At 42.2% G+C, this 24794-nt stretch overlaps 1 protein-coding gene across 1 annotated transcript in view; it reads left to right on the top strand.

Moving 5' to 3' along the window:
• aars1 (alanyl-tRNA synthetase 1) overlaps positions 1–24538 on the top strand; it is a 63304-nt gene extending 38766 nt beyond the window's left edge. Inside the window, exons 11-21 of the mRNA XM_072279271.1 lie at positions 2923–3067; positions 3453–3631; positions 4773–4886; positions 6691–6897; positions 8334–8518; positions 13346–13454; positions 14386–14499; positions 21027–21146; positions 22289–22375; positions 22460–22573; positions 23417–24538. Coding sequence (XP_072135372.1) covers positions 2923–3067; positions 3453–3631; positions 4773–4886; positions 6691–6897; positions 8334–8518; positions 13346–13454; positions 14386–14499; positions 21027–21146; positions 22289–22375; positions 22460–22573; positions 23417–23602 — 1560 coding nt within the window. The 3' untranslated portion in view covers positions 23603–24538. The remainder of the gene's footprint in view (positions 1–2922; positions 3068–3452; positions 3632–4772; positions 4887–6690; positions 6898–8333; positions 8519–13345; positions 13455–14385; positions 14500–21026; positions 21147–22288; positions 22376–22459; positions 22574–23416) is intronic.
• Positions 24539–24794: the final 256 nt, after the last annotated feature.

Here is a 24794-nt window from a genome sequence, read left to right as displayed (position 1 = left end):
AATTGAATCCTTGACTTCCTAACTGGAAGACCGCAATCTTTACAAATTGGTGATAACATATCCTCCTCGCTGACAATCAACACTGGCACATCCCAAGGGTGTGTGCTTAGCCCACTGCTCTAGAGAGTGAGAGTAGAGCAGTGGGCTAAGCACACACCCTTGGGATGTGCCAGTGTTGATTGTCAGCGAGGAGAATATGTTATCACCAATTTGTAAAGATTGCGGTCTTCCGGTTAGGAAGTCAAGGATTCAATTGCAGAGGGAGGTACAGAGATAAAAAACTGTGTGGCTAGGCATAGCTCAAATACCATCTATAAATTTGCTGATGATAGATCACCATTGTTGGTAGAATCTCAGGTGACGAGAGGGGGTACAGGAGTGAGATATGCCAACTGGCAGACTGGTGTCACAGCAACAACCTGGCACTCAACATCAGTAAGACGAAAGAGCTGATTGTGTACTTCAGGAAGGGTAAGACGAAGAAACACACACCAATCCTCATAGAGGGATCAAAGGTGGAGAGAGTGAGCAGCTTCAAGTTTCTGGGTGTTAAGGTCTCTGAGGATCTAATCTGGTCCCAACATATCGATGTTGTTATAAAGAAGGCAAGACAGTGGCTATACTTCATTAGGAGTTTGAAGAGATTTGGCATGTCAACAGATACACTCATTTGTATTTGTACTGTGGAGAGCATTCTGACAGGCTGCATCACTGTCTGGTATGGGGGGCTACTGCACAGGACCAGAAGAAGCTGCAGAGGGTTGTAAATCTCGTCAGTTCCATCTTGGGTACTAGGCTATAAAGTACCCAGGACATCTTCAAGAAAGGCAGTGTCTATTATTAAGGACCTCCAGCACCCAGGGCATGCCCTTTTCTCACTGTTACCATCAGGAAGAAGGTACAGAAGCCTGAAGGCACACACTCAGCAATTCAGGAACAGCTTCTTCACCTCTGCCATCTGATTCCTAAATGGGTGTTGAACCCTTGGACACTATCTCACATTTTTTAATATTCTGTTTTTTGCACATTTTTAATCTATTCAATAAACATTTACTTTAATTGATTTAGGTATTTATCTATTATGATTTTATTTTTTTTTTCTCTTCTGTATTATGTATTGCATTGAACTGCTGCTGTTAAGTTAACAAATTTCACGTCATGGGCCGGTGATGATAAACCTGATTCTGATTCTGACATGGTCTCCCCTCTCCCTGTCCATGTAATTTCTTTTAGAGCAACAGTCTCCACACTTCTACCTCATTACATACCCCTAATTTTCATTTCTCCAGTTATCAACCGTGCCTTCTACTGCGTTAACTCTAGAATTGTACGCCTGAGTTCTCGCCATCTGATCCTTTCTTCAGCGTCTTCTATAGAATGTACATCTACTTGTTATCTATCTTGTCATACCTCTTTGTGATTTGCTGTCAAATTTTATTTTATGTAAATATATGAATAGCCTTTAGATATTTTCTAATAATGCAAGTTGATGTTATTGAAAACATCTGACCCACAATAGATTAAACAAAATTAAAATTGATAGAAGTAAATTGCAGAGATGCTGCAGGATGAGAATGAAGGTATTACCCATACGGATAGAGGAAGAATTGCGGAACAGAATATGCTCAGGAAAAACATTGTAGCAGAGCATGTTCGTAACATAAGAAGAACTTTTTCCCAGTAGTACTGTTCTGATAGAAACTGTTGGAAAAGAGGTGGAAATTGCAAGTTGCTAGATTGAGTATAAACAGAAACAAAAAAAAAACTGAAGGTGCTGAATCTCTGAGATAAAACCAGGAAATGCTGAAGATACTTGGGTCAGTAGAAAGAGTTGACATACGAGGAGCACTAGATGACCCTGGGCTTGTACTCAGACGATGAAAGGGGCCTCTTTGAAACCTATTGAATATTGAAAGGCCTAGATAGAGTGGATGTGGAGAGGGTGTTTCTTAGAGTGGGGAGTCTAGGATCAGAGGGCACATTCTCAGACTAGAAGGATATCTCTTTAGAACAAAGATTAAGAGAAATGTCTTTAGCCAGATACCTGTGGAAGTCAAGTCGTTGAGTATATTTAAACCAGAGGTTGATTGGCTCTTGATTTGTAACGGTGTCTAAAGGTTACAGGGAGAAGACAGAGAATTGAGGTAGTGAGAGATAAATCAGCCATGATGAAATGGCGCAGCAAACTCAATGGGCCAAATGGCCTATTTCTGCTCCTGTCTTATGGTTAGTCAGCATTTGTGGGACAAAAAGCTCTTCAACAATGGTGCCTCACTTGCTAAATACTTGCAACATCTTGTGTTTTTATTTGAACATTAAGTCGACTCAGTGATTCCTTCGAGCTTCTGCAAAGTTATAAATGAGCCGTGTACTTTCTAAATGTAGCTACACAAAGGCCAACCCAAGTTCACGTGAGGTGATCAAAAACTAAAAAGATGCATTGCACTAATCCCAATATGTAAGGAGGGTTTCAAAGGATTTGTAAGGCTCTGATGATAATGGTATTATTAGATATTTGGGGAAAGTAAACAAATTGAGAAGAGGATAACCTGACACCACTTAAACGCTGGTGGGAACATAAACTGAGAAGCATAGGTCTGTTAATCTTCTATTCAGTATGTTTAAAAACATATATTAAGTTTACGAGAAGGAAACTTAAAAACTTTATTTTCCAGCAATAAGAAGTCTAAGGAGAGGAAGATTCTGTCTATTCAATCTTCTTAATGCATTTAAGGAAGTAATTTCTAAAAGGCACTGTGAAAAGTATTGCATCTTGTTTGTCCAATATCTTGCATATTTTTTGCTGTTTATCTAGCATAGCGGTGATATTGACTTATTGATATCCACTGTTTTTTTAAAATAAAAAATCATACCTGTGCTTTGTACTTTTGCAAAATTGACATTGATGTTTTAACCCTGCAGCTGAAATCTCAAGGGAAGGGTGCAGCTGGTGATGATCACATCATGCTAGACATCTATGCATTTGATGACTTGCGTGCTAAAGGGTTGGAAGTCTCTGATGATTCACCGAAGTACAACTACAAGTCAGATGACAGTGGAAACTATGGTAACTTCTGCTTTATTGCTTTAAGTTGGCTTCCTCCCACATTTCAAAGTTATATGGTTAGGGTTAAGGGCCAGAAGCATAGTGACACTTGCAGGCTGCCCAACACAATCCTCACTGATTTGATTTGTCTCAAACAACCCATTTCACCATGTGTCTCGATGTACATGTGACAAATAATGCTAATTTTTTTAGGAGTCTACTTTCAACTATCTGATTTGGAATACTTCGGAAAGTGAAATGGGAAAGATAATGTGCCCACTGTGATGATGTGTTGCAAACTTTTCAGTAGAAGAGCTGCTCCTAATGGGGTTCGATAGTTTGCTTGTATTTCACTGATGTTTGTTGTTCCCTATTGAATTTTGCTGTCAATAACCTTTCTCTACAGCTTTTGAGTCTATAGAGGCCACGGTGAAAGCGATCCGTAGGGAGAAAATGTTCGTGGAGGAGGTGAAAACGGGTCAGGATTGTGGTGTGTTGCTTGATGCCACCTGCTTCTATGCTGAACAAGGTGGACAGATTTATGATGAGGGCTACTTGATAAAAGAAGATGACAGCAGTGAAGATGTAAGGAGCTTTTACTTGCTATTTCCACTTTTAGTGAGAGTTCTCCTTGGTAGCTAAATCACCTTTGCCTCACTCCGAATGGAACAGGACTATTTCCCTTGCTCTTCTGTACATCGTTGGTCCTCAATTTAGCCTTAAAGTTCATGTGGACCCACTGTCATAAGTATCCTCTAGTTTACCAAATGACCAGGAGCTGACCTGTTGTCATTGGTGTAGTAGTTAGTGTGACGCTATTGTAACTCGGCGTTCCGGAGTTTAGAGTTCAATTCCGGTGCCATTCTGTACCTCCTCCCCTGGAATGCACGGTCCTCTGGCTTCTTCCCAAACAGTCCGAAGACATACCAATCATTGTAAATTGTCCTGTCATGAGGTTAGGGTTTGTCAGGGCTTGCTGGGGTAGCAGCACTGGAAGAGCCTACTCTGCGTTGTATCGTCAAGTAAATAAAAGCCAGGAGTATCTGAGCAGTTTGGGGGCTGCGTTTGACTGTTGGAATCAGCCATAGCTAGATAGTGATATGGATACTGATGGAGAATTGGATGTAGAATTTTGTATTTGAACTTCCCTCCTCATGTTTATCTTGAGGGATGAATTATTGGTTTGGTCCAACGTGGCTGTCATGATTGGGGGCATGTTTGAAACATGCAGAATTGTAGCTGACTGTAACATTGAAGCAGGTTCACGAGTTTGGCAAGTGAGCCAGAGGACACTGACTGTGAATCATTTATTTACAAGCAGTAAAAAAAATTCAACCAAATATCTAAGTTCCCCCAAGTTACACAAATTACCCAATTAAATATTCAACAGATACTTAAGTTAAAAGCAAGAAGCGTACCTTCCCAGTGGTTCTGAGGACAAAGGGAAAAAGAGAGTGAACCTTTTGCGTATATTACTGTTTATACCCCCAGGGTGTTTGAAACTGGACACTAGGCATCAAGCCAAGCAACAGGAAGAGCAGCTGCTTTCAATGGCAAATAAGCCACAACCCCACAAAACAGACTTTTGTTTCATAACACCCTTAGCAAAGTGCACAAACAAACAATGCCATTAACCTCTATGTCCAAGCTTTTATTTTACATTCATGGATATGAGAGCGCTCAGTCGAACTTGTACCACTAAATTCATTTCATTGTACTTCCACAGAAAACTGAGTTCACAGTGAAAAATGTACAGGTACGAGGCGGTTATATCCTACACATCGGAACAGTTTATGGACATCTCAAAGTAGGAGATAAAGTTCATCTGTACATAGATGAGGTAATACCTTTTTAACATTTAAAATTTCATTATTATTCCCCACCTTGTAACCCCTTCCCTTGCAATTACTGGGATTTAATGTCTGACCTTTTGCCACCATGCTATTTGTCCTTTGGGGACCCCAAACCCTCCCAGGTGAATCCAACCTTCCTACTTCCAGTTTACTATACTGCCTACTCATGATGTGGTCTCTTCTAGTTTGAGAACCCCAGGTGCAAATTGAGTAATCATCTTGACAGATTCTTCAGTTCACTGTCACTATTCTGCCTGACCTCGTCCTTGCCTATCTGTCTGTTGCAGATGTATCTATCTGTCATCTCATTGGTGGAAGTAGCCACGGGACAGTGCTTGTAGAGGCAAAGTCCTGTCATCGCTCTAAGGGCACCCTCTATCCTGTTTGTGGCACTGAGATTGTACTAAATGGGATATACAAGGAATACACCTAGCAGTTCAAAATTGGCCACGCATGAGGTATTGTGGGCAATTGCCGCAACAGAAATGTACACCACTATAGTCCATCACATTGTGGCCGTGCAGATCTGTCACTGCCATTACTGTCAAACTAGGGCATGAAGCTGCATCATGTGTGCTAAGGAAACATACAACAGACGGGCTAGTTCAGACGTAACAACAGAATTGGGCCATTTGGCCCATCAGGTCTGCTCCTCAATGCCATTCTCCAGCCTTCTCCCTGTAACCTTTACACCCTGACTAATCAAGCACCTATTAACCCCCACTTTAAATATACCCAGTGACTGCCTCCACAGATTCACCTCGTCCTCCTCGTCTGTTCTAAATAGACATCCCTCTGTTCTGAGGCTTTGGCCTCTGGTCCTAAAATTCACCCACTATTGGAAGCATCCTCTCCACGTCTACTCTATCAGGTATTTCAATATCCAATAGGTTTCATGAGATCTTTCGCCCCCTCCCGCATTCTTCTAAATTCAAGTGAGTATAGCCCCAGAACCATCAAATGCTCCTGAAATGTTAACCCTTCCTTGTCATGAACCTCCTTTGGTCCCTCTCGAATGCCGGCACATCTTTAGATAAGGGGTCCAAAACTGCTTACGATATTCCCAAGTGTGCTCTAGCCAATGCCTGATAAAGCCTTAGCATTACTACTTGATTTTGTTCTCTGGTTCTCTTGGAATGAACGCTAATGTATTCGCCTTCCTTACCACTGACTCAGCCTGCAAGTTAACCGTTAGTTGTTCTGACAATCAGCCAGTCGGAACAAAGCCCTGTTCCTGCATGCTAGGCTCATTGGTGTTGGACTGATTAATTGGCCAGTCTATTGAGTACAATTCGTATTGCGATTCTTGATTATTCAGGGCATCAAAGGCTACAGGGAGAAGGCAGAAAAATGGGGTTGAGAGAGAGAATAAATCAGCCAGGATGGAATGACTGAGCAGGCTTGATGGTCCAAATGGCCTAGTTCTACTCCAATATTTTATGGTCTAATATCCTGAAGTACCTACTTGACTTGATTGTTACACAGTTTTCCAGTGGACTGAGTGACTCTGAGAACATGGGATCCAGTGGGTTTAGAGGGAGCATGGGATATGTCACCTGGTGATTTATAGACTTCAAACATTACCGATTTTTCTCTCTCTTCCCAAAACCTGCCTGGCTAGTTGAGTATTTCCAGTATTGTTCTTAATTCTGATTTCTGCTTTTTGATTTTGGATTTAAAATATCATAATTTGATGTGTGCCTAGAGTACTGTGGCAGATAGGGCTTTGAGTTGTGGCATGAACTTATTTTTGTGATTGCTGTCGTTAAACTCTTCTGTATTTTGCACCAGACCAGGAGACGAACTGTCATGAGTAACCACACCAGCACCCACATGCTGAACTTTGCCCTGCGGTCTGTGCTGGGTGAGGCTGACCAGCGAGGTTCTCTGGTGGCACCAGACAGGCTCCGCTTTGACTTCACAGCCAAAGGAGCTATGAGCACGCAGGAGATAAAAAGATGTGAAGAGATAACAAACAAAATGATTCAAGATGCCAAGGTAAGGAGAACCAATTTTATTTTAACTATTTTCCAGTTAACTCTTTAAATTTAAAGCACTGGTCCACTCCACTTAAAACTCAGGTCCATAGAGATGTACAAGATGACAAGAGGCATAAAGCAAGTAGACAGCCAGGAGCTTTTTCCCAGTGCAGAAATGACTTATACGAGGGGGCATAATTTTAAGGTGATTGGAGCTAAGTATAGGGGGTTGTCAGAGGTAAGATTTTTACACAATGCATGGTCAGTGCATGGGTCACCCTGCCAGGGGTGGTAATAAAGGCAGATATAAGAGGGACATTTAAGAAACTCTTGGATAGGCACATGGTTGATAGAAAAATGAAGGGTTATATAGGAGGGAAGGATTAAATTGACCTTGAAGTAGGTGAAAAAGGTCACCACTGCTGTAATGTTCTGTGTTCATGAAGGGTCTCTGTCCAAACCATTGACTGTTTATTCACCTCTATCGACGCTGCCTGACCTGCTGAGTTCCTCCAACATTGTATGTGTTGCTCAAGATTTCCATCATCTATAGTATCACTTGTTTTTAGGTCCATAGGAATTGCTTTTTCAGCATAAGATGAATCTCTAGAATGTTTTATTTCGGCTAGACCATTAAAGTATTTAAAGTGAAAGTAAATTGGAAGATTGGAGAATGGAGGCTGATGAAGAACTGGCACTGAAGAACATGTGAGGCCAGCATGGATCAGCCGTGGTCTGATTGAATGGTGGAGCAGACTTCAGGGGTCTGGTGACCTACTTTTACTCCTGAGCCTTGTGTTCAGGTAAATAAATGGGTATGGTGGTGGCCGAATGGGTAATCTGGTCTCCGTGGGGATTCATTCTGAGTTGCCCAGTTCTGTTTTAGGTTTGTCTCTGAACCAGATACTCTCACGTAAGCAGTTGTGACATGAAGCATGGCATGGCTGCACCTGAGTGGAAGCATGTTGGCTTCAATAAGTCTCCCCCATCACGCTACTTTCTGGGGGAGGTGAGGTATTGACAGCTTCAAATGCAGGCGTAAGGGTTGAAAGGCTTTGCTATCTTGCGTGTAAAGGTCCCATATCATAACAGGTGCCACTTATCTCAGTTGCACAATATGCAGTTACCTACCATTAACGGTTATCCTTGTTGGTAATTAATGTGAGAAATAATACAACAGTGGGAGTAGGTATACTAATGTTGGAAAACAGTAGAGTAAGCCCGAGACAATATCCATCTTCTCCAAAGCCCAAAGAGCTAATTCTAGCTGCTATAAGGGAACCTAGAGACCTCCGAAACAATACCTGATCCACAGGACCCATTTCCTCAAGTGGTAAAGACTCACTGTAAGTTCTAGTGTTGCTTATCTTCATTCTGATGCTACACAAGAAAGGAAATGAAAGTTTATTTCATTTGTAGGCAGGATGTGTAACAACTTTATGTATTTCCTTCCAGCCAGTTTATGCCATGAATGCTCCCCTTGTTGCTGCCAAAGCTATTCAGGGACTTCGTGCTGTATTTGATGAGACGTATCCTGACCCAGTACGAGTGGTGTCCGTGGGAATTCCAGTAGAAGATATGGTAGCTGACCCATCGGGACCAGCGGGCTCTGTCACTTCAGTGGAATTTTGTGGTGGAACGTGAGTGCCTTGTTAGGATTTTAAAACCAGAGCATTACACATAGCTCAGAAAATAAGGAAGCACTGTTAAAGTATTTTTAACAAAATTGTACCCCATTGATATAATATTGGGAGCATTGTCAGGAGAACAGGGATAAGTCTTCCAACCCTTTGAAATTAGTCTATCATTAAATGAGTTCTAACTGATCATTGAGCTAACATTTTAATGGAAAGCCTCCAACCTGATGGCATGAACATTGATTTCTCTAACTTCTGGTAATTTCTCTGCCCCCCCCCCCCCTTTCTCTTTTCCATTCCCCATTCTGGCTTCCTCCTTACCCCTTCTCTTCTCCTCTCCTCCCTGTGGAGCCCCTTCTTCTTCCCTTACTCCCTTACTTTCATGGTTCACAGTTCTCTCTTATCAGATTCCTGCTCCTTCATACCTTTCCCTCTTCTACCTATCGCCTCCTAGCTTCTCATTTCGTTCCCCATTCCCCACCCACCACTGTTCCCTTTAATTTGTAATGACCAGTGTGTGCAAAAATCTTGTGCTGTGCAATTTTTTGCCCAGTGACGACAACGTGTCCACTGAATAATATCGTAAATAAAAACCATATAAAAAAGCCAGTTCTAATGCAGACAGAGCTGGTTGTGGATTACAGGAGGAAAGGAGATGGGCTAACCCCTATAGACATCAATGGATCTTGGGTTGAGAGGGTAAACGGCTTCACGTTCCTCGGCATCCACATCACCGAAGACCTCACGTGGTCTGTACACACCAGTTGCATTGCGAAAAAGGCACCACAGCACCTCTTTCACCTCAGATGGTGAGGAAGTTTGCTATGGGCCCCCAAATCCTAAGAACTTCCTACAAGGGCACAATTGAGAGCATCCTGACTGGCTGCATCACTGCCTGGTATAGGAACTGTACTTCTATCAATCGCAGGATTTGGTAGTGTGGTGTGGACAGCCCAGTGCATCTGTAGTTGTGAACTTCACATAATTCAGGACATTTACAAGGACAGGTGTGTAGAAAGGGCCCGTAGGATCATTAGGGACCTGAGTCACCCCAACTACAATCTATTCCAGCTGCTACCATCTGGGAAACGGTACCGCAGCATAAAACAGGCTCCGGGACAGCTTCTTCCACCAGGCCATCAGACTGATTAACTCAAACTGATTTGAGTGTACTCTATACTACATTGACTATTCTATTTATTTTAAATTACTATGATTGCACATTTAGACAGAGACGTAACAAAGAGTTTTACTCATGTACGTGAAGGATGTAAGAAATAAAATCAATTCAATTCAATTCAATTCATTCATTGCAAACTCCACCGTCCACATCAGAAACTGGAAAAGGAAATGTAGTCGTGTACGATCATGAAATATACGATAAATTCTGGTGTATAAGCCCAGAATTTGGCCCTAAATTTTGCTCCTAAAATTAGGGGGTCGGCTTATACAGAGGGTGCCAACTTTGAAAAAACGAATACACGGAAGACAGGTCGTTGGAGGAACAACACCTCATATTCCGTCTGGGTAGCCTCCAACCTAATGGCATGAACATCGACTTCTCTAACTTCCGCTAATGCCCCACCTCCCCCTCGTACCCCATCAGTTATTTATATACACACATTCCTTCTCTCTCTCTCTCTCCTTTTTCTCCCTCTGTCCCTCTGACTATACCCCTTGCCCATCTTCTGGGTTTTCCCCCCTTCCCTCTTTTCTTTCTCCCTGGGCCTCCTGTCCCATGATCTTCTCGTATCCCTTTTGCCAATCACCTGTCCAGCTCTTGGCTCCATCCCTCCTCCTCCTGTCTTCTCCTATCATTTTGGATCTCCCCCTCCCCCTCCCAATTTCAAATCTCTTACTAGCTCTTCCTTCAGTTAGTCTTGATGAAGGGTCTCGGCCTGAAACGTCGACTATACCTCTTCCTAGAGATGCTGCCTGGCCTGCTGCGTTCACCAGCAACTTTTATGTGTGTAGGTCATATTTATTGGCTGTTTTTGAGTCAAATACAAAAGAAAATACCAACGCTTATGAAATCTACACAAAGGAAAAGATCTACAAAACACATTCTGTTTCTCAATTTACTTGTACACACTGTTGTCAAATATTCAGAGCTTGAAACTCTCACACTCTTCATTACCTGACTCTCCGAAAATCACATCCCATTCTTCGGCAGTCACCATACCATCGTAAGGATTGTCAATTTCTGCTTTGACATCGTCATTTTCAGCTTTCCTGGCTGCCAAATCTCCATCGTCTTCTTCCCAAAGCAAATGATTTTCAGTGCCATCCAAAGCATTGCTGATGCTGCACTTCTTGAAGGCCTTCACAAAGCACTTGGCCTTCATCTCCTCCCACGATTGCACTACCCACTCGCAAACTGTAGCTAGAGATGCGGCCCCCGTATTTCCCGCTGGAGTGAATGACTGAATTCCAGACATCATCCACTCGTTCCACTGTCGACGCATGAATTCTTTGAATGGTTTGTTCAAACTCACATCTAGTGGCTGGTGCACGGACGTCAAACCACCGGGGATGACTGCGATGTCCGTATTTTCAGCTTTCAGTGCTGCTTTTGTCTCATCTGACAAGTGCGCTTTGAACATGTCGCAGACAAGTAGCGACTTTTCCTTCCTGAAACCTTCGGGACGTCGACGCTACACCTCTTTGACCCACTTCAAGCAACCCGCTTCATCCATCCAGCCGCGTTCTTGAATGTAAACAACACCCCGCGGGAATTCTTCTTTCTTTGGGAATGTTTTCCTCTCAAAAATCACCATCGCTGGTAGTTTGGTCCCATCAGCCATACACGTTAACACGACAGCAAAATGTTGCTTCTCGTGTCCAGTTGTTTTAACAAGGACTGTTTTCTCCCCCTTCTGATTGACAGTGCGGTTGCCAGCAAAATCAAAGAACATTGCTGTCTTATCCATGTCACCAATCAGTGAGAGCAGATAAGAATGTGCCTTTCGATGTTTGATTACAAACGATTGGAAGGCTGTAATCTTATTCTCAAGGTCACTCGGCAACTTCTGAGCAATCTTTGTTTTTTGTCTCAACACAAGATCACGTCTATTCATAAATCGGCTGCACCAACTTCACGTAGCTTTGAAATTTGCACTGACCTCATGGTGTTTTTCGGCCCATTTCAAGACTTGAACTCAAATCATTTCTCTGGTAACAATGTATCCAGAATCTCCGGAGGGGAAGGCCCCGAGTCCTCGGCTTTGCTTGTTGCTCAGCGGTCGGGGTGGGATCAAAGCGCTTGGCAGAAGATGGTGCTCAGAGGGGCTGGTCGGAGGCTCCAAGTTTTCAGATGGACTCAGAGTCCGCTGCGGTCAGGTGCTTCCAGTGGTGTTGCATCGGCAAGTTTGCGGCGCTTGGAGGTTCATGGCGGGGAGGCTTTCTCCCTTCTACCGTCTGCATGGGATGATGAGTCTAACGGGATTTCGAGGCTTTTTTTTACCGTGCCCATGGTCTGCTGTTTATCAAACTATGGTATTGCTTTGCACTGTTGTAACTATATGTTATAATTATGTGGTTTTGTTAGTTTTAGTCTTGGTTTGTCCTGTATTTTTCTTGTGATATCATACTGGAGGAACATTGTATCATTTTTTAATGCATGCATTTCTAAGTGACAATAAACGAGGACTTAGTGTCCTCATAATCTAATCTAATCCAGACGATCACTGTTGATTCGCCCACTCTAAAACTTTTTCTTCCAGTTCTGGCCACTGACATGTTTTCCCACGGTTTGCAGATTTCGCCTTTGGCATTTCCCTCAGCATGTCCTCTGCCTTTCTCCACTCTCTCACTTGTTTCTCGTTTACACTAAACTTCTTAGCAGCTGCAGAATTATTTGTTCCTTTAGCAAAATCAACAACCTTCAGCTTCAAGCCAGCATCATATCGCATTCGTTTTAATCTTTTGTACATGGTGGTCGCAAACTTAATACTGAGTACACGTACTGATCCCACCACCCCATGTTATGTTTTAACGAGATTACGATAGGCGCTAAATGGTTTCATGGGAGTTACATTTCAGAGGATTCTTTACCATTGGGAACCTAAACCAAAACTTCCCTCCCTGATTTATTTATTAAGAATTCACTTATAACGCTCTACAATGTGTAGGCCTACTTTCTTAGCAGGTACTGGTTCACAAAATTTCCAGGTTCCGGATCTGGCAAAGCTGAGTACCAGCATGTGAGATCTTGTGATCTTTTCTGGTTAATTCAAAAACCTCTACAAAAGGGGTCGGCTTATACAAAGGTAACATGGAAAAGGTCACTTTTTTAACCTTGAAAATGGGGTGTCGGCTTATACTTCGGGTTGGCTTATACACCGGAATTTATGGTACTTAACATGCCAACAAGGTAAAGGGTGACAACCTTTTGTGTGCAGTTTAAATATCTTTGTGCACTAATAGCCAAAGATGTGTGTGTGTGTACACGTGCACCTTCTTACCTTTTCCTCACCTGGCTTCACGTATCACCTTCCAGCTTGTATTCTTTCCCCACCCCCAACCATTTTATTCTAGCTTCTTCCCCCTTCATTTGAAGGATCTTTGCCTGAAATATTGATTCTTTATTCCTTCCCATAGATGCAGCCAGGCTTGCTGGTCTCCTCAGCAATTTGTTTGTGGTTTTTAATTGTGCCCAGTGTATCCAATTCATTCATTTATGTCATGAAAACAATTGCCTCAGTATCAGCCCTGGGAAATTTCAGTTCATCACTTGTGCAGAAAATTTTAATTGGATAACTCCTTGAACATCTCTATTTCAGAGAAGTTCCCCTTAGTTTACGTAGTCTGAATGTATCCATTTTGTTCCAGGCATCTGCAGAACTCTCGCCATGCTGGTGCTTTTGTGATTGTGTCAGAAGAAGCTATCGCTAAGGGCATCAGGAGAATAGTCGCAGTCACAGGGTTTGAGGCACAAAAGGTTAGTGATTGTGCTTAATGAATCCTTGAGAGAAGAAAATGGATTTCCTTATAGTTGGAGATTTTAATTGTTTTTCATCTGACCAATTTTTCCAGAAAATATTTTTCAACTTGATTGAGGTTTTGCTGAAATAAGCTTTCAATTTTTGATGAGGCTATTGTTAGCCTAGTGTTAAGTGTGCTGATGTAATAATGAGTTATTCCAATCAGTTCATTGACTCGTTTGGAGCAGTGATGATGCTGCATTTGGACTCAGCGAGTCTTTTTTTTTAATCTTATTAGGTAACCAAAGGTCTTGTATCAGTGGGGTAGAAGCCATCTTTGAGCCTGGTAGTTTGTGCTTTCAGGCTTTTGTGTCGTCTGCCGGATGGAAGAGGAGAGGTTTAAGAATATCCAGGATGGATAGAGTCTTTAGTTATGCTGACTGCTGTACTGAGGCAGCAAGAAGTATAGACAGTCCATGGAGCGTAAGCTGATTTCCGTGATGTGCTGATCTCTATCCAGAACCTTCTGCAGTTTCTTGTGGTCAAGTGCATAGCAATTGCCACACCAAGCCATTATACATCCAGACAAAATGCTTTCTGTGGGGCATGAATAAAAATCGGTAAGGGTTGATGGGTCAAACCAAATTTCTTTAGCCTCCTGAGGAAGTAGAGGCCTTGGTTGGCTTTCTTAGTCATAACATCTGTGTGGTTGACAATGACAGGCTAGTGATGCTGTTACTCCTAGGACCTGGAAGATCCCAACCTATTGATGTACACAGGAGCATTTGCACTACACCCCCCCCCACCACCACTTCCTGAAGTCAATGATGTGCTCATTTGTTGACATCGGGGGTGGGGGGGGGGGGAAGGTTGGTTACACCAATTAAGATGTTGCAAGTAGTAAGAGTTCCCAAGATTTCATGATTTGGATGTCATTATCTTTTGTAGGCTCTAAGAAAGGCAGATGCTCTCCAGAAATCTCTTGATGCACTCCAGTCAAAGGTCCAAGTTCAAACTACTCCCAGTAAAGAGATCCAGAAAGAAATTGCTGACCTTACAGAGGTAAGTCAAAAATGCTAGTTTATTTTAAGATCATTCAAATAATCGTGTTCAGAACATTTTTTTAAAAGAACGTGTGTTCTTGAAAACCTGTGTTATTGTCTACAAATTTTTAGAGTGATTTGCACTGAAATGGCTCCCTGCACAGGATAGAGAATTTGGAATGGTTTCACTGGGTATGTTAATCTGTGGAACCTCAATGGATTAGATAGAAGTGACTGATAATCTTTCTCATTTATGCTCGCCTTTGAGAGTTTTTGTTTCAGTTTTTTTTCCATAAAGATCAACAATAATATTGTGTAATATTGTAATAAAGGTGATTTACATCAGCATACAGCTTTAATAAAGCCATTAGATAATGGAGTAAATAAAGACTGAACAGGGTGAGGAAGCAATTTGTCAAGACTGGGAGAGGTTTCAGGCTGAGAGAACTTGTACTCTAGCCAATTTTGGTCAAATATATCTAGTAGAGGCTTGAATTAAAACCAAGCTATCAGAGGAAGTGAAAATCTTAAAATCTACAAATACTGGAAATCTGAAATAACGGCAAAAGCCTAAGACTGTCAGCTGGTCAGGCTGTATTTGATGGGAGAAAGGGTTAATATTTGTTGCTAATGACTTTTTCCATAAGAAGTAAGAGAAAAACAAGTTTTAAGTTGTAGAGAAAACGGAGAGGAGGAAGGGAATCCAAGGGAAGGTCTGTGACAAGGTGGATAGAAAGAGATGACATATGATTGGAAGGTGTAGAGTCTCTGTGAGTTGAGTTAAGAAATGGAAAGGGTAAAAGGACCCCAATGGCAGTTGTATACAGGCCTCCAAACAGCAGCCGGCTTGTGGATTACAAATTACAGCAGGAGATAGAAAAGGCGTGACAGAAAGGCAATGTCATGATAATTGTTGGGAATTTTAACATGAAAGTAGAATGTCTAAGGGATGGCTTTTTAGAGCAGCTTGTTGTTGAGCCCACTAGGGTATTGGCGCTACTGGATTGGATGTTGTGCAATGCTCCAGAGGTGATAAGAGAGCTTAAGGTTAAGAAACCCTTTGAGAACAGTGATCACAATATGATCGAGTTCACATTGAAATTTGCGAGGAAAAAAATAAAATCCGATGTGCTGGTATTTCAGTGGAATAAAGGAAATTACAATGGCATGAGAGGGGAACGGGCCGAAGTTGACTGGAAAGGGACATTTGCAGGAAGGACAACAGAGCAGCAATGTCTGGAGTTTCTGTGAAAAATGAGGAAAGTGCAAGACAGATATATTCCAAATAAGAGGAAATTTTTAAAGGGAAGAAGGACTGACAAGTGAAGTCAGAGCCAAAGTAAAAGCAAAAGAGAGGGCATACGAGGAAGTCAGAGCTAGTGGGAAGGTAGAGGATTGGGAAGCTTTTTAAAAATTTGCAGAAGGAAACTAAAAAGGTATTTAGCAAGGAAAAGATGAATTATGAGAGGAAGCTGGTGACTAATATCAAAGAAGATACTAGAAGTTTTTTTAAGTATATAAGGGGTAAAAGAGGCGAGGGTAGACATAGGACCAATACAAAATGATGCTGGAGATATTGTAATGAGAGATGCAGAGGAACTGAATGCGTATTTTGCATCAGTCTTCACAGTGGAAGACATCTGCAGTATACTGGACATTCAAGCGTGTCAGGGAAGTGAGGTTTGTGCAGTGAAAATTACGACTGAGAAGGTGCTCAGGAAGCTTAATGGTCTGAGGGTGGATAAATCTGCTGAACCTGTTGGAATGCACCCTCGGGTTCTGAAGAAAGTAGCTGGAGAGATTTTGGAGGCATTAACAATGATCTTTCAAGAATCAATAGATTCTGGCATTGTACCGGATGACTGGAAAATTGCAAATGTTACTCCGCTATTTAAGAAGGGTGGGGGGGCAGCAGAAAGGAAACTATAGACCTGTTAGCCTGACATCAGTGGTTGGGAAGTTGTTGGAATTCATTGTTAGGGATGAGATTATGGAGTATCTGGAGGCACATGACAAGATAGGCCAAAACCAGCATAGTTTCCTAAAAGGAAAATCGTGCCTGACAAACCTACTGCTATTCTTTGAGGAAATTACAAGCAGGGTAGACAAGAGATGCAGTAGACATTGTGCACTTGGATTTTCAGAAGGCCTTTGACAAGGTGCCGCACAGGGGCTGCTTAGCAAGCCCATGGAATTACAGGGTAGTTACTAGCGTGGGTGGAGCATTGGCTGGTCAGCAGGAAATAGAGAGTGGGAATAAAGGGATCCTATTCTGGCTGGCTGCCAGTTACCAGTGGAGTTCCACAGGGGTCGGTGTTGGGACCACTGCTTTTTACAATGTATGTCAGTGATTTGGACCACGGGATTAATGGATTTGTGGCTAAATTTGCCGATGATACAGAGGCAGGTGGAGGAGTTGGGTAGTGTTGAGGAATCAGAGAGCCTGCGGAGAGACTTAGATAGTTTAGAGGAATGGGCAAAGAAGTGGCAAATGAAATTCAATGTTGGAAAGTGTATGGTCATGCACTTTGGTGGAAGAAATAAATGGGCAGACTATTATTTAGATGGAGAGAGAATTCAAAATGCAGAGATGCAAAGGGACTTGGGAGTCCTTGTGCAAGACACTCTAAAGGTTAACCTCCAAGCTGAGTCAGTTGTGAAGAAGGTAAATGCAATGTTGGCATTCATTTCTAGAGGTATAGGATATAACAGCAGGGATGCGATCTTGTGGCTCTATAAGGCACTCGTCAGACCACACTTGGAGTATTATGTGCAGCTTTGGGCTCCTTATTTTAGAAAGGATATACTGACATTGGAGAGGGTTCAGAGAAGATTCACAAGAATGATTCCAGGAATGAAAGGGTTATTGTATGAGGAACGTCTGGCAGCTCTTGGGCTGTATTCCCTGGAGTTCAGGAGAATGAGGGGGTATCTCATAGAAACATTCTGAATGTTAAAAGGCATGAACAGATTGGATATGGCAAAGTTATTTCCCATGATAGGGTATTCTAGGACAAGAGGGCATGACTTCAGGATTGAAGGACGTCCAATTAGAACTGTGATGTGGAGAAATTACTTTAGTCAGAGGGTGATAAATCTGTGGAATTTGTTGCCACAAGTGGCTGTGGAGGCCAAGTCATTGGGTGTATTTAAGGCAGAGACAGATAGGTTCTTGATTAGCCAGGGCATCAAAGGGTATGGGGTGAAGGTAGGGGAGTGGGATGACTGGAAGAATTGGATCAGCCCATGATTGAATGGTGGAGCAGAGCTGATGGGCTGAATGGCCTACTTCTGCTCCTCTATCTTATGGTCTTAATATGAGATAGGTTGATAAGACTCTGATGTGAGTTAGGGTTTGCTGGCAGAATTGGCTCCCTTAGGCTTTATAGAACATAGACCATAATAGCATAGTATAAGCCCTTCGGCCCACAATATTGTACCAACCTTTTAACCTTCTAAGATCAATCTAACCCTTTCCTCCTACATAGCTTTCTGTTGTTCTGTCATTCATGTGCCTATCTAAGAGTTTCTTAAATGCCCCTAATGTATCTGCCTCTACCACCATCCCTGGCAGGGCATACCTTGCATCCACTACTCTCTGTGCAAAAATGTTTGCCTCTGACTTCCCCCATGCTTCCATCCAATCATCTTAAAATTAAGCCCCTCATATTGGTCACGTCTGCTCTTGGGAAACGGGTCCCTGGATTCAATCAATCAATTGAATCTAATCATCTTGTTCATCCTCCTTTGCTCCAAAGAGAAAAACCCTACCTCGCTCAACCTGTCCTCATAAGATATGCTGTCTAGTCTCGGCAGTGTCCTGGTAAATCACCTCCGCACCCTCTCTGAAGCCTCCACATCCCTCAGAACTGAACACAGTATTCCAACCAGTGTTTTATAGATCCTCACCGCTCTTGAACTCAATCCCCTGACTAATGAAGGCCTAAACACCATATGCCTTCTTAACAAGCCTATCAACTTGCGTAGTAACTTCGAGGGATCTGTGGTTATGGATCCCAATATCCCTCTGTTCCTCCACACTGCCAAGATCCTACCATCTTTTTTTCTCGGCAGGCAGCAATGAACATGAGAGGTTGTTCGTTGGTGGCACAACAGGATGTTTTTTTCTCAATGGGCAGCAATCCACATGGGCCAGTAAAAAGAAAGGAGGTGTAAGCGGAGTGGGGCATGGTGGTCTGGCTTTGGCTCAACAGGCTTGGGCAAGTACTGGTGGAGGTTCTAAGTAAAAAAATTTTTATTTTTCTGTTGTTATATAGCTAATGTGCTGAGAATGGATCCAGAGGTGGTGGTGTGTTCCTTGCGTGAGATGTGAGAAATTTGGGAGACCTCCAGTCTCCTGGTAACTACATCTGCATGAAGTGCATCAAACTGCGGCTCCTTAGAGAATTTGATAGGGAGAAAGTAAAGTCTGATGTAGCAGTATTTCAGTGGAGTAAGGGAAATTACAGTGGTATGAGAGAGGAGCTGGCTAAAGTAAATTGGAAGGAGCTGCTGGCAGGGATGTCAACAGAGTTGCAATGGCTTGCATTTCTGGGAAAAATGAGGAAGGTGCAGGACATGTGTATTCCAAAAATGAAGAAATATTCAAATGGTAAAATAGTACAACCGTGGCTGGCAGGGGAAGTCAAAGTTTCTTCAAGTATGTTAAAAATAAGAGAGATAAGAGTGGATATAAGACCACTGAAAATGAGGCAAGAGAAATAATAACAGGGGACAGGGAGATGGCTGATGAACAAATGAGTATTTTCTTCAGCCTTCACTGTGGAAGACACCAGCAGTATGCCTGATGTTGTAGTGTGTGAAGGAAGAGAAGTGGGTGCAGTTACTGTTACAAGAGAGAAGGTGCTCAAAAAGCTGAAAGACCTGAAGGTACATAAGTCACTGGGACCAGGGGACTGGAAAATTGCAAATGTTACTGCACTCTTTAAGAAACGAGGAAAGCAGTAGAAAGGAAATTATAGACCAGTTAGCCTGACCTCAGTGGTTGGGAAGATGTTGGAGTTAATTGTTAAGGATGAGGTGATGGAGTACTTGGTGACACAGCACAAGATAGTACAAAATCAGCATGGTTTCCTTCAGGGAAAATCCTGCCTGACAAACCTGTTGGAGTTCTTTGAGGAGATTATCTATCCTACTTGTAAAGGGGATGCAGTGAATGTTGTATATCTGGACTTGTCAGAAGGCCTTTGACAAGGTGCCACACATGAGGTTGCTTACCAGAGCCCCTGGTATTACGGGAAAGTTACTAACATGGTTAGAGCATTGGCTCATTGGTAGGAGCCAGCGAGTGGGAATAAAAGGATCCTTTTTCGGATGGCTGCCAGTGACTAGTGGTGTTCTGCAGGGATCAGTGTTGGGACCACTTTTTATGCTGTATATAAATGATTTAGATGAAGGAATAGATATCTTTGTTGCCAAGTTTGCAGATGATATGAAGATTGGTGGAGGGGCAGGTACTGTTGAGGAAACAGATAGGATGCAGAAGGACTCGGACAGGTTAGGAGAGTGGGCAAGAAAGTGGCAAATGAAATACAATGTTGGAAAATGCATGGAAATGCACTTTGGTATAATAAATGTGCGGACTATTTTCTAAACGGGGAGAATATCCACGAATCTGAGATGTGGAGAAATTTCTTTCACCATCGGGTGGTGAATTTGTGGAATTTGTTGCCACATGCAGCTGGAGGCCAGGTTGTTGGGTGTATTTAAGGGAGAGAATAATAGGTTTGACCAGCCTTCGCCTTCTCCTTCCCACCCTCCCCCCACCTTCTTTATAGGGCCTCTGTCCCTTCCCTCTACAGTCCTGACGAAGGGTTCCGGCCTGAAACGTCGACCGATCTTTTCCACGGATGCTGCCTGACCTGCTGAGTTCCTCCAGCGTGTTGTGAGAGAATAATGGGTTCTTGATTGACATGGCATCAAAGGTTATGGAGAGAAGGCCAGGAACTGTGGTTGAGGAGGAGATAGAAAAAAAGATTAACCATGATTGAATGGCAGAGCAGACTCGATGGGCCAAATGGCCTAATTCTGTACCTTTATGTCTTGTATGAGTGCTACTGGGTGATAATCGTTAAGGCAACTCATACTATTCTCAAGCACTGGTATTGTTGTTGCCTTTTTGAAGCAAGTGGGAACTTCCATCTGTAGCAGTGAGGGGTTGAAAATGTTCTTGAATACCCCCGCCAGTTTGTTGGCACGTTTTCAGAGCCTTATCAGGTACTCTGTCAGGCTTCCACATAGCGAGGGTTCACCCTCTTTAAAGACAGCCTAGCATCGGCCTTCCAGACAGAGATCACAGGGTCACCAGGTGCACAAGTCACTGAGGATTTATGCTCGGGTGATGATTTGGGGAGTTTCCAGTGTCTGTTGATCTGTAGACCAATAAACACTATCCATTCAGTGGTGGAAATTGGAAGAGTGCAGAAAAAAATAAATAACTACTGTGGAAATAAAACTGATAACAAAAATGGTCTCTGTCCGTCCTTGTAATATCTAATCTTTGTCGTTGATTTGTTTCATTTTCAGATGATTGGCACTGCAGTCATCCCCCAGTGGCAGAAGGATGAGCTGAGAGACAAGCTGAAGTCACTGAAGAAAACTATGGACGACCTGGACAGAGCCGGGAAAGCAGAGCTGCTGAAGAAGGTAATCAAATATTTGAGTTACTGCTTCCCTGAAAATAACTATTTCACTCCTAGGATTCCTTTGCTGTATTTAAAAACAATAGATGTTTTTTGTTTACGCTTGTGAATTTTGTTAGGATCATGGGTCTTCACTTGGAAAAACCAATGCTTCATAATATGTACAGATGGGTTTCATGTCTTGGGGGAGAAGCCTCAATTATTCTGTCCATGAACCTGCTTGATGAATTACTTCTATTTTTGTGGAGTGATTGACATCAGTTGCCGAAGAGAACCAATTTAAAGAATAAATAAACTTCAGGATTAGAGATCACAGATCAACTACACACCCAGTTATTGCTTGAGCATGCAGTATAATAAAATGCTTCCTATCTAGAATCAATGCACTTTTATATCTGACTGATTTTTAATTTGTGTGAAGAATTTCCTCTTCAGCTGTTCAAATTCTGGAAATAAATATCTGTGCTTTCATTTCAGCACAAAGCTGTGTGTGTAGTTCTTTGATAGAGCTGCTGTTCTTCCTTTGAAAAGTCTTGGGAACAAACCAATGATACACAAGGTCTTCAGAACAATATCATTCCCTCAGCCAACTTCATGAAAAACCCACTAAACGGTTCCTGCACCTTGTTGGTTGCAGCATCTTGAGTATGGATTTGCTTTATTTACCAACCCAGCTGGAATTTTTTTTAAAAAGGTTTCTTCTCACCAGGCAGACAGTCTGATCAGTGATTCTTCCCAACCCTCTATCTATATCCCCTGTCACAGCACGGTACTGAAGACACTCTAACCACTCTTCACAGTGCTGTTTACATTGTGAATACATGATGGTATTTATTCCATATCCATACTTCTAACTTGTTCTAGTATTCTTTGTAAGACTTGAATGCTGTTTTTATTGCATGTGGTGCCAACACACCCAATTCCTAATATCTGTAAATGTAAATGGCAAAGAAAGTTGATCATTGATTCTTGATCTGATTGGTTGCAATTTATTATGTTTCGAGATATTAAGAATGATTATAAATTTGTCTCCTGTTCCAATCTTTCCCTGAACACTCTTTAATGCATCTTTTCTGGTAGTTGAACTCTTGGCCAAAGTGAAGTTGCCTGAAGGGAGTGGAATAATAATATTGACTTCATTGACAGGTTCGGGAGAAGACCAAGCAGTTCATAGACACTAATCCAAACCAGCCTCTGGTGGTAATGGAAATGGAACCAGGGGCACCAGCCAAGGTGAGAAGGGCTTTTTGGATATTGACTACATCTGTGTTCAATTGTTGGACAGTACTGGGCCTGACCACGTGTTGTTTTCACCAGGCACTGAACGAATCTCTAAAGCTGTTTAAGACGCACTCGCCTCAGACGGCAGCAATGTTGTTTGCTGTAGATAAGGATGCAGGAACAATCACGTGCTTGTGCCAAGTGCCCCAGGTAAAGTTGGATATTTGGTAGTTGCCAATTTCCTGACCAACCAAACAGCCTTTCTGTTAACGGAATAAATGTGCATGTATTTTTCCTGAGCAAATCAAGCAATTCCAGCATCTGCAGATTTCCTCGTGTTTGCAAAGCAATTCCAAATATTGGTCTATGTTGGGATGTAGAGGAGATCTCTGGGACAGGTCACAGGTTGGAGTCTGATGGTTTATACACATTTGGTGGTATGAATTGTAAGCATTTTCTATCTGCTTAATGTTTCAGTTTACAGAACTGAATAAAATCAAAACGATGTATATATAAATACCTACACTGTGCAATGTGAACAGCTCAAATTCTGGAGGGCTAAATTCTGCTAAAGGATAAAGTTATGCCACTTATTGCTTAAGTGATGCAGTGGTTCTTGGGAGTGGAGTGTTATAATCTTATTCTTGGCTGAAGATGCAAGTTGTAGGGGTTATGAACTGGTAATAAGTACACTCTAATGCTTCTTAACAATTATTGAAACCAAACTGTTAAGTCTCACCAGTCTTAAGTATGTCACATTAAGGCTCAAGCTTGTCACTCTCTGTCCTCCGCACTTCTGAGCAGTGACAATTAACCAGAGATGGTATTTCTACTTGTGTTTTCCATCCTGTAACCATGCACTCAATCTGCCTGCCCCAGGTGAGAATTAGGCTGGCATAGAACCAGTATCCTTACACTGTGCATGTGTCTGAAACATGGACCTGGCCCATTGGATAGGAGTGGTTGGGGGGGAAAACAGTGCCTGAAAGCATTGTTCAAAGCCACACAAAGTTTCTGTTATGTTCATTTTCCCTTCTGTTTCTAAACTTTCAGGAAACTGTAAGCAAGGGTTTGAAAGCCAGTGATTGGATTGGTCATATATCAGAATTACTGGATGGAAGAGGAGGAGGAAAAGACATGTCTGCTCAAGCCACAGGAAAAAACATCAACAGCCTTGAAAAAGCACTGAAGCTGGCAACTGAATTTGCTAAACTTAAAATAGGAGACCTCAAAAACTAACAAGAAAATAGTTGAATAACTTGAAAGACTGTAATGGTGTGGGGATGGGGCTGGCTCCTGTGATGGCTGAATGCTCCACTGTCCACTAGCTAATGTAAAACAAAGTTACCAACTGATAAAGAAAAATGAATGTCTCAGATTCATTAAACAGCTTTTAAGCAACTAATCATCTTTGTCAAACCTCTGTAAATGTCTGCCATTGATCAGTAAGTCTAAATAAAATGAATAGTTGTGAAAATTTGTTTTTTTTTTTAAATGGTCGTAATTTATTTATAATAAAGATTTGCAATTTAAGGACACAAGATGAAGGAGCAGGATTATGCCATTCGGCCCTTTGAGTCTGCTCCACCATTCCATCGTAGCTGATTTATTAACCATCTCAACTCATTCTCCTGCCTTTTCCCTGTAACCTTTGACACCTTGACTAATCAAGAATCTATCAGCCTCTTCTTTAAATAAACAATGTCTTGGCCTCCACAGCGGTCTGTGGCACTGTTATAATTCCTCACACAACTTAACTGCAGCCTCAATACTATTGCTTGCTGTGATGTAGAATTTGCATATTTGCCCGTTTACATCAATGTGATGATAACCTTTTCTTTCCAGTGATTTTGGATTGAGCAGATATCTTTTCAGCTTTTTAAAATGGTGTCAGTGCAAGTTCATACATCTCCACCTGAGAAAACTGATATGACTTCAGTTAATGTCTGACCAAGACATAGGCTCCCCATGCAGCACTATGAACCTAACCTAGATATTTATTCATGCGTCTCTAATGTGGCTCAAACCCATAACCTTCTAAGTGTTTACCGATTGAGCCACAAAAAAAATGCAGTTCAAAACATTGTATGTATTTCAAATGTCATGTCTGAACTAATTGTTCTTAGCTTCAGAATTAGCTGCTGTTTGTAATAAAACCTCATAATCAAAAATTTACCTTTGCTTCCAAGTCTTTTGTGATAGTGCTGGGCGGGAATCACTTCAGTGCAGCTCTGCAAGCTCCCAAATGACCAATTAATTCAAACTTTCACAAAGCACAGCTAATTGTCAAGGGTGGCGTTCTCAGGATTGCTGCCAGTGCTACGTGGCAGTGATGGTAAGAATTGGAGATGGCAGTTGAATGCGTGGCTGAGGAGTTGGTGCAGGGAGCAGGGTTTTAGATTTTTGGATCATTGGAATCTCTTCTGGGGAA

The sequence above is a fragment of the Mobula birostris genome, chromosome 15, assembly GCF_030028105.1.
Source record: "Mobula birostris isolate sMobBir1 chromosome 15, sMobBir1.hap1, whole genome shotgun sequence".
Classification (NCBI taxonomy): Eukaryota; Metazoa; Chordata; class Chondrichthyes; order Myliobatiformes; family Myliobatidae; genus Mobula; species Mobula birostris.
Note: the sequence above shows the minus strand (reverse complement) of the source record. Positions and strands in the feature narration are given on the sequence as shown.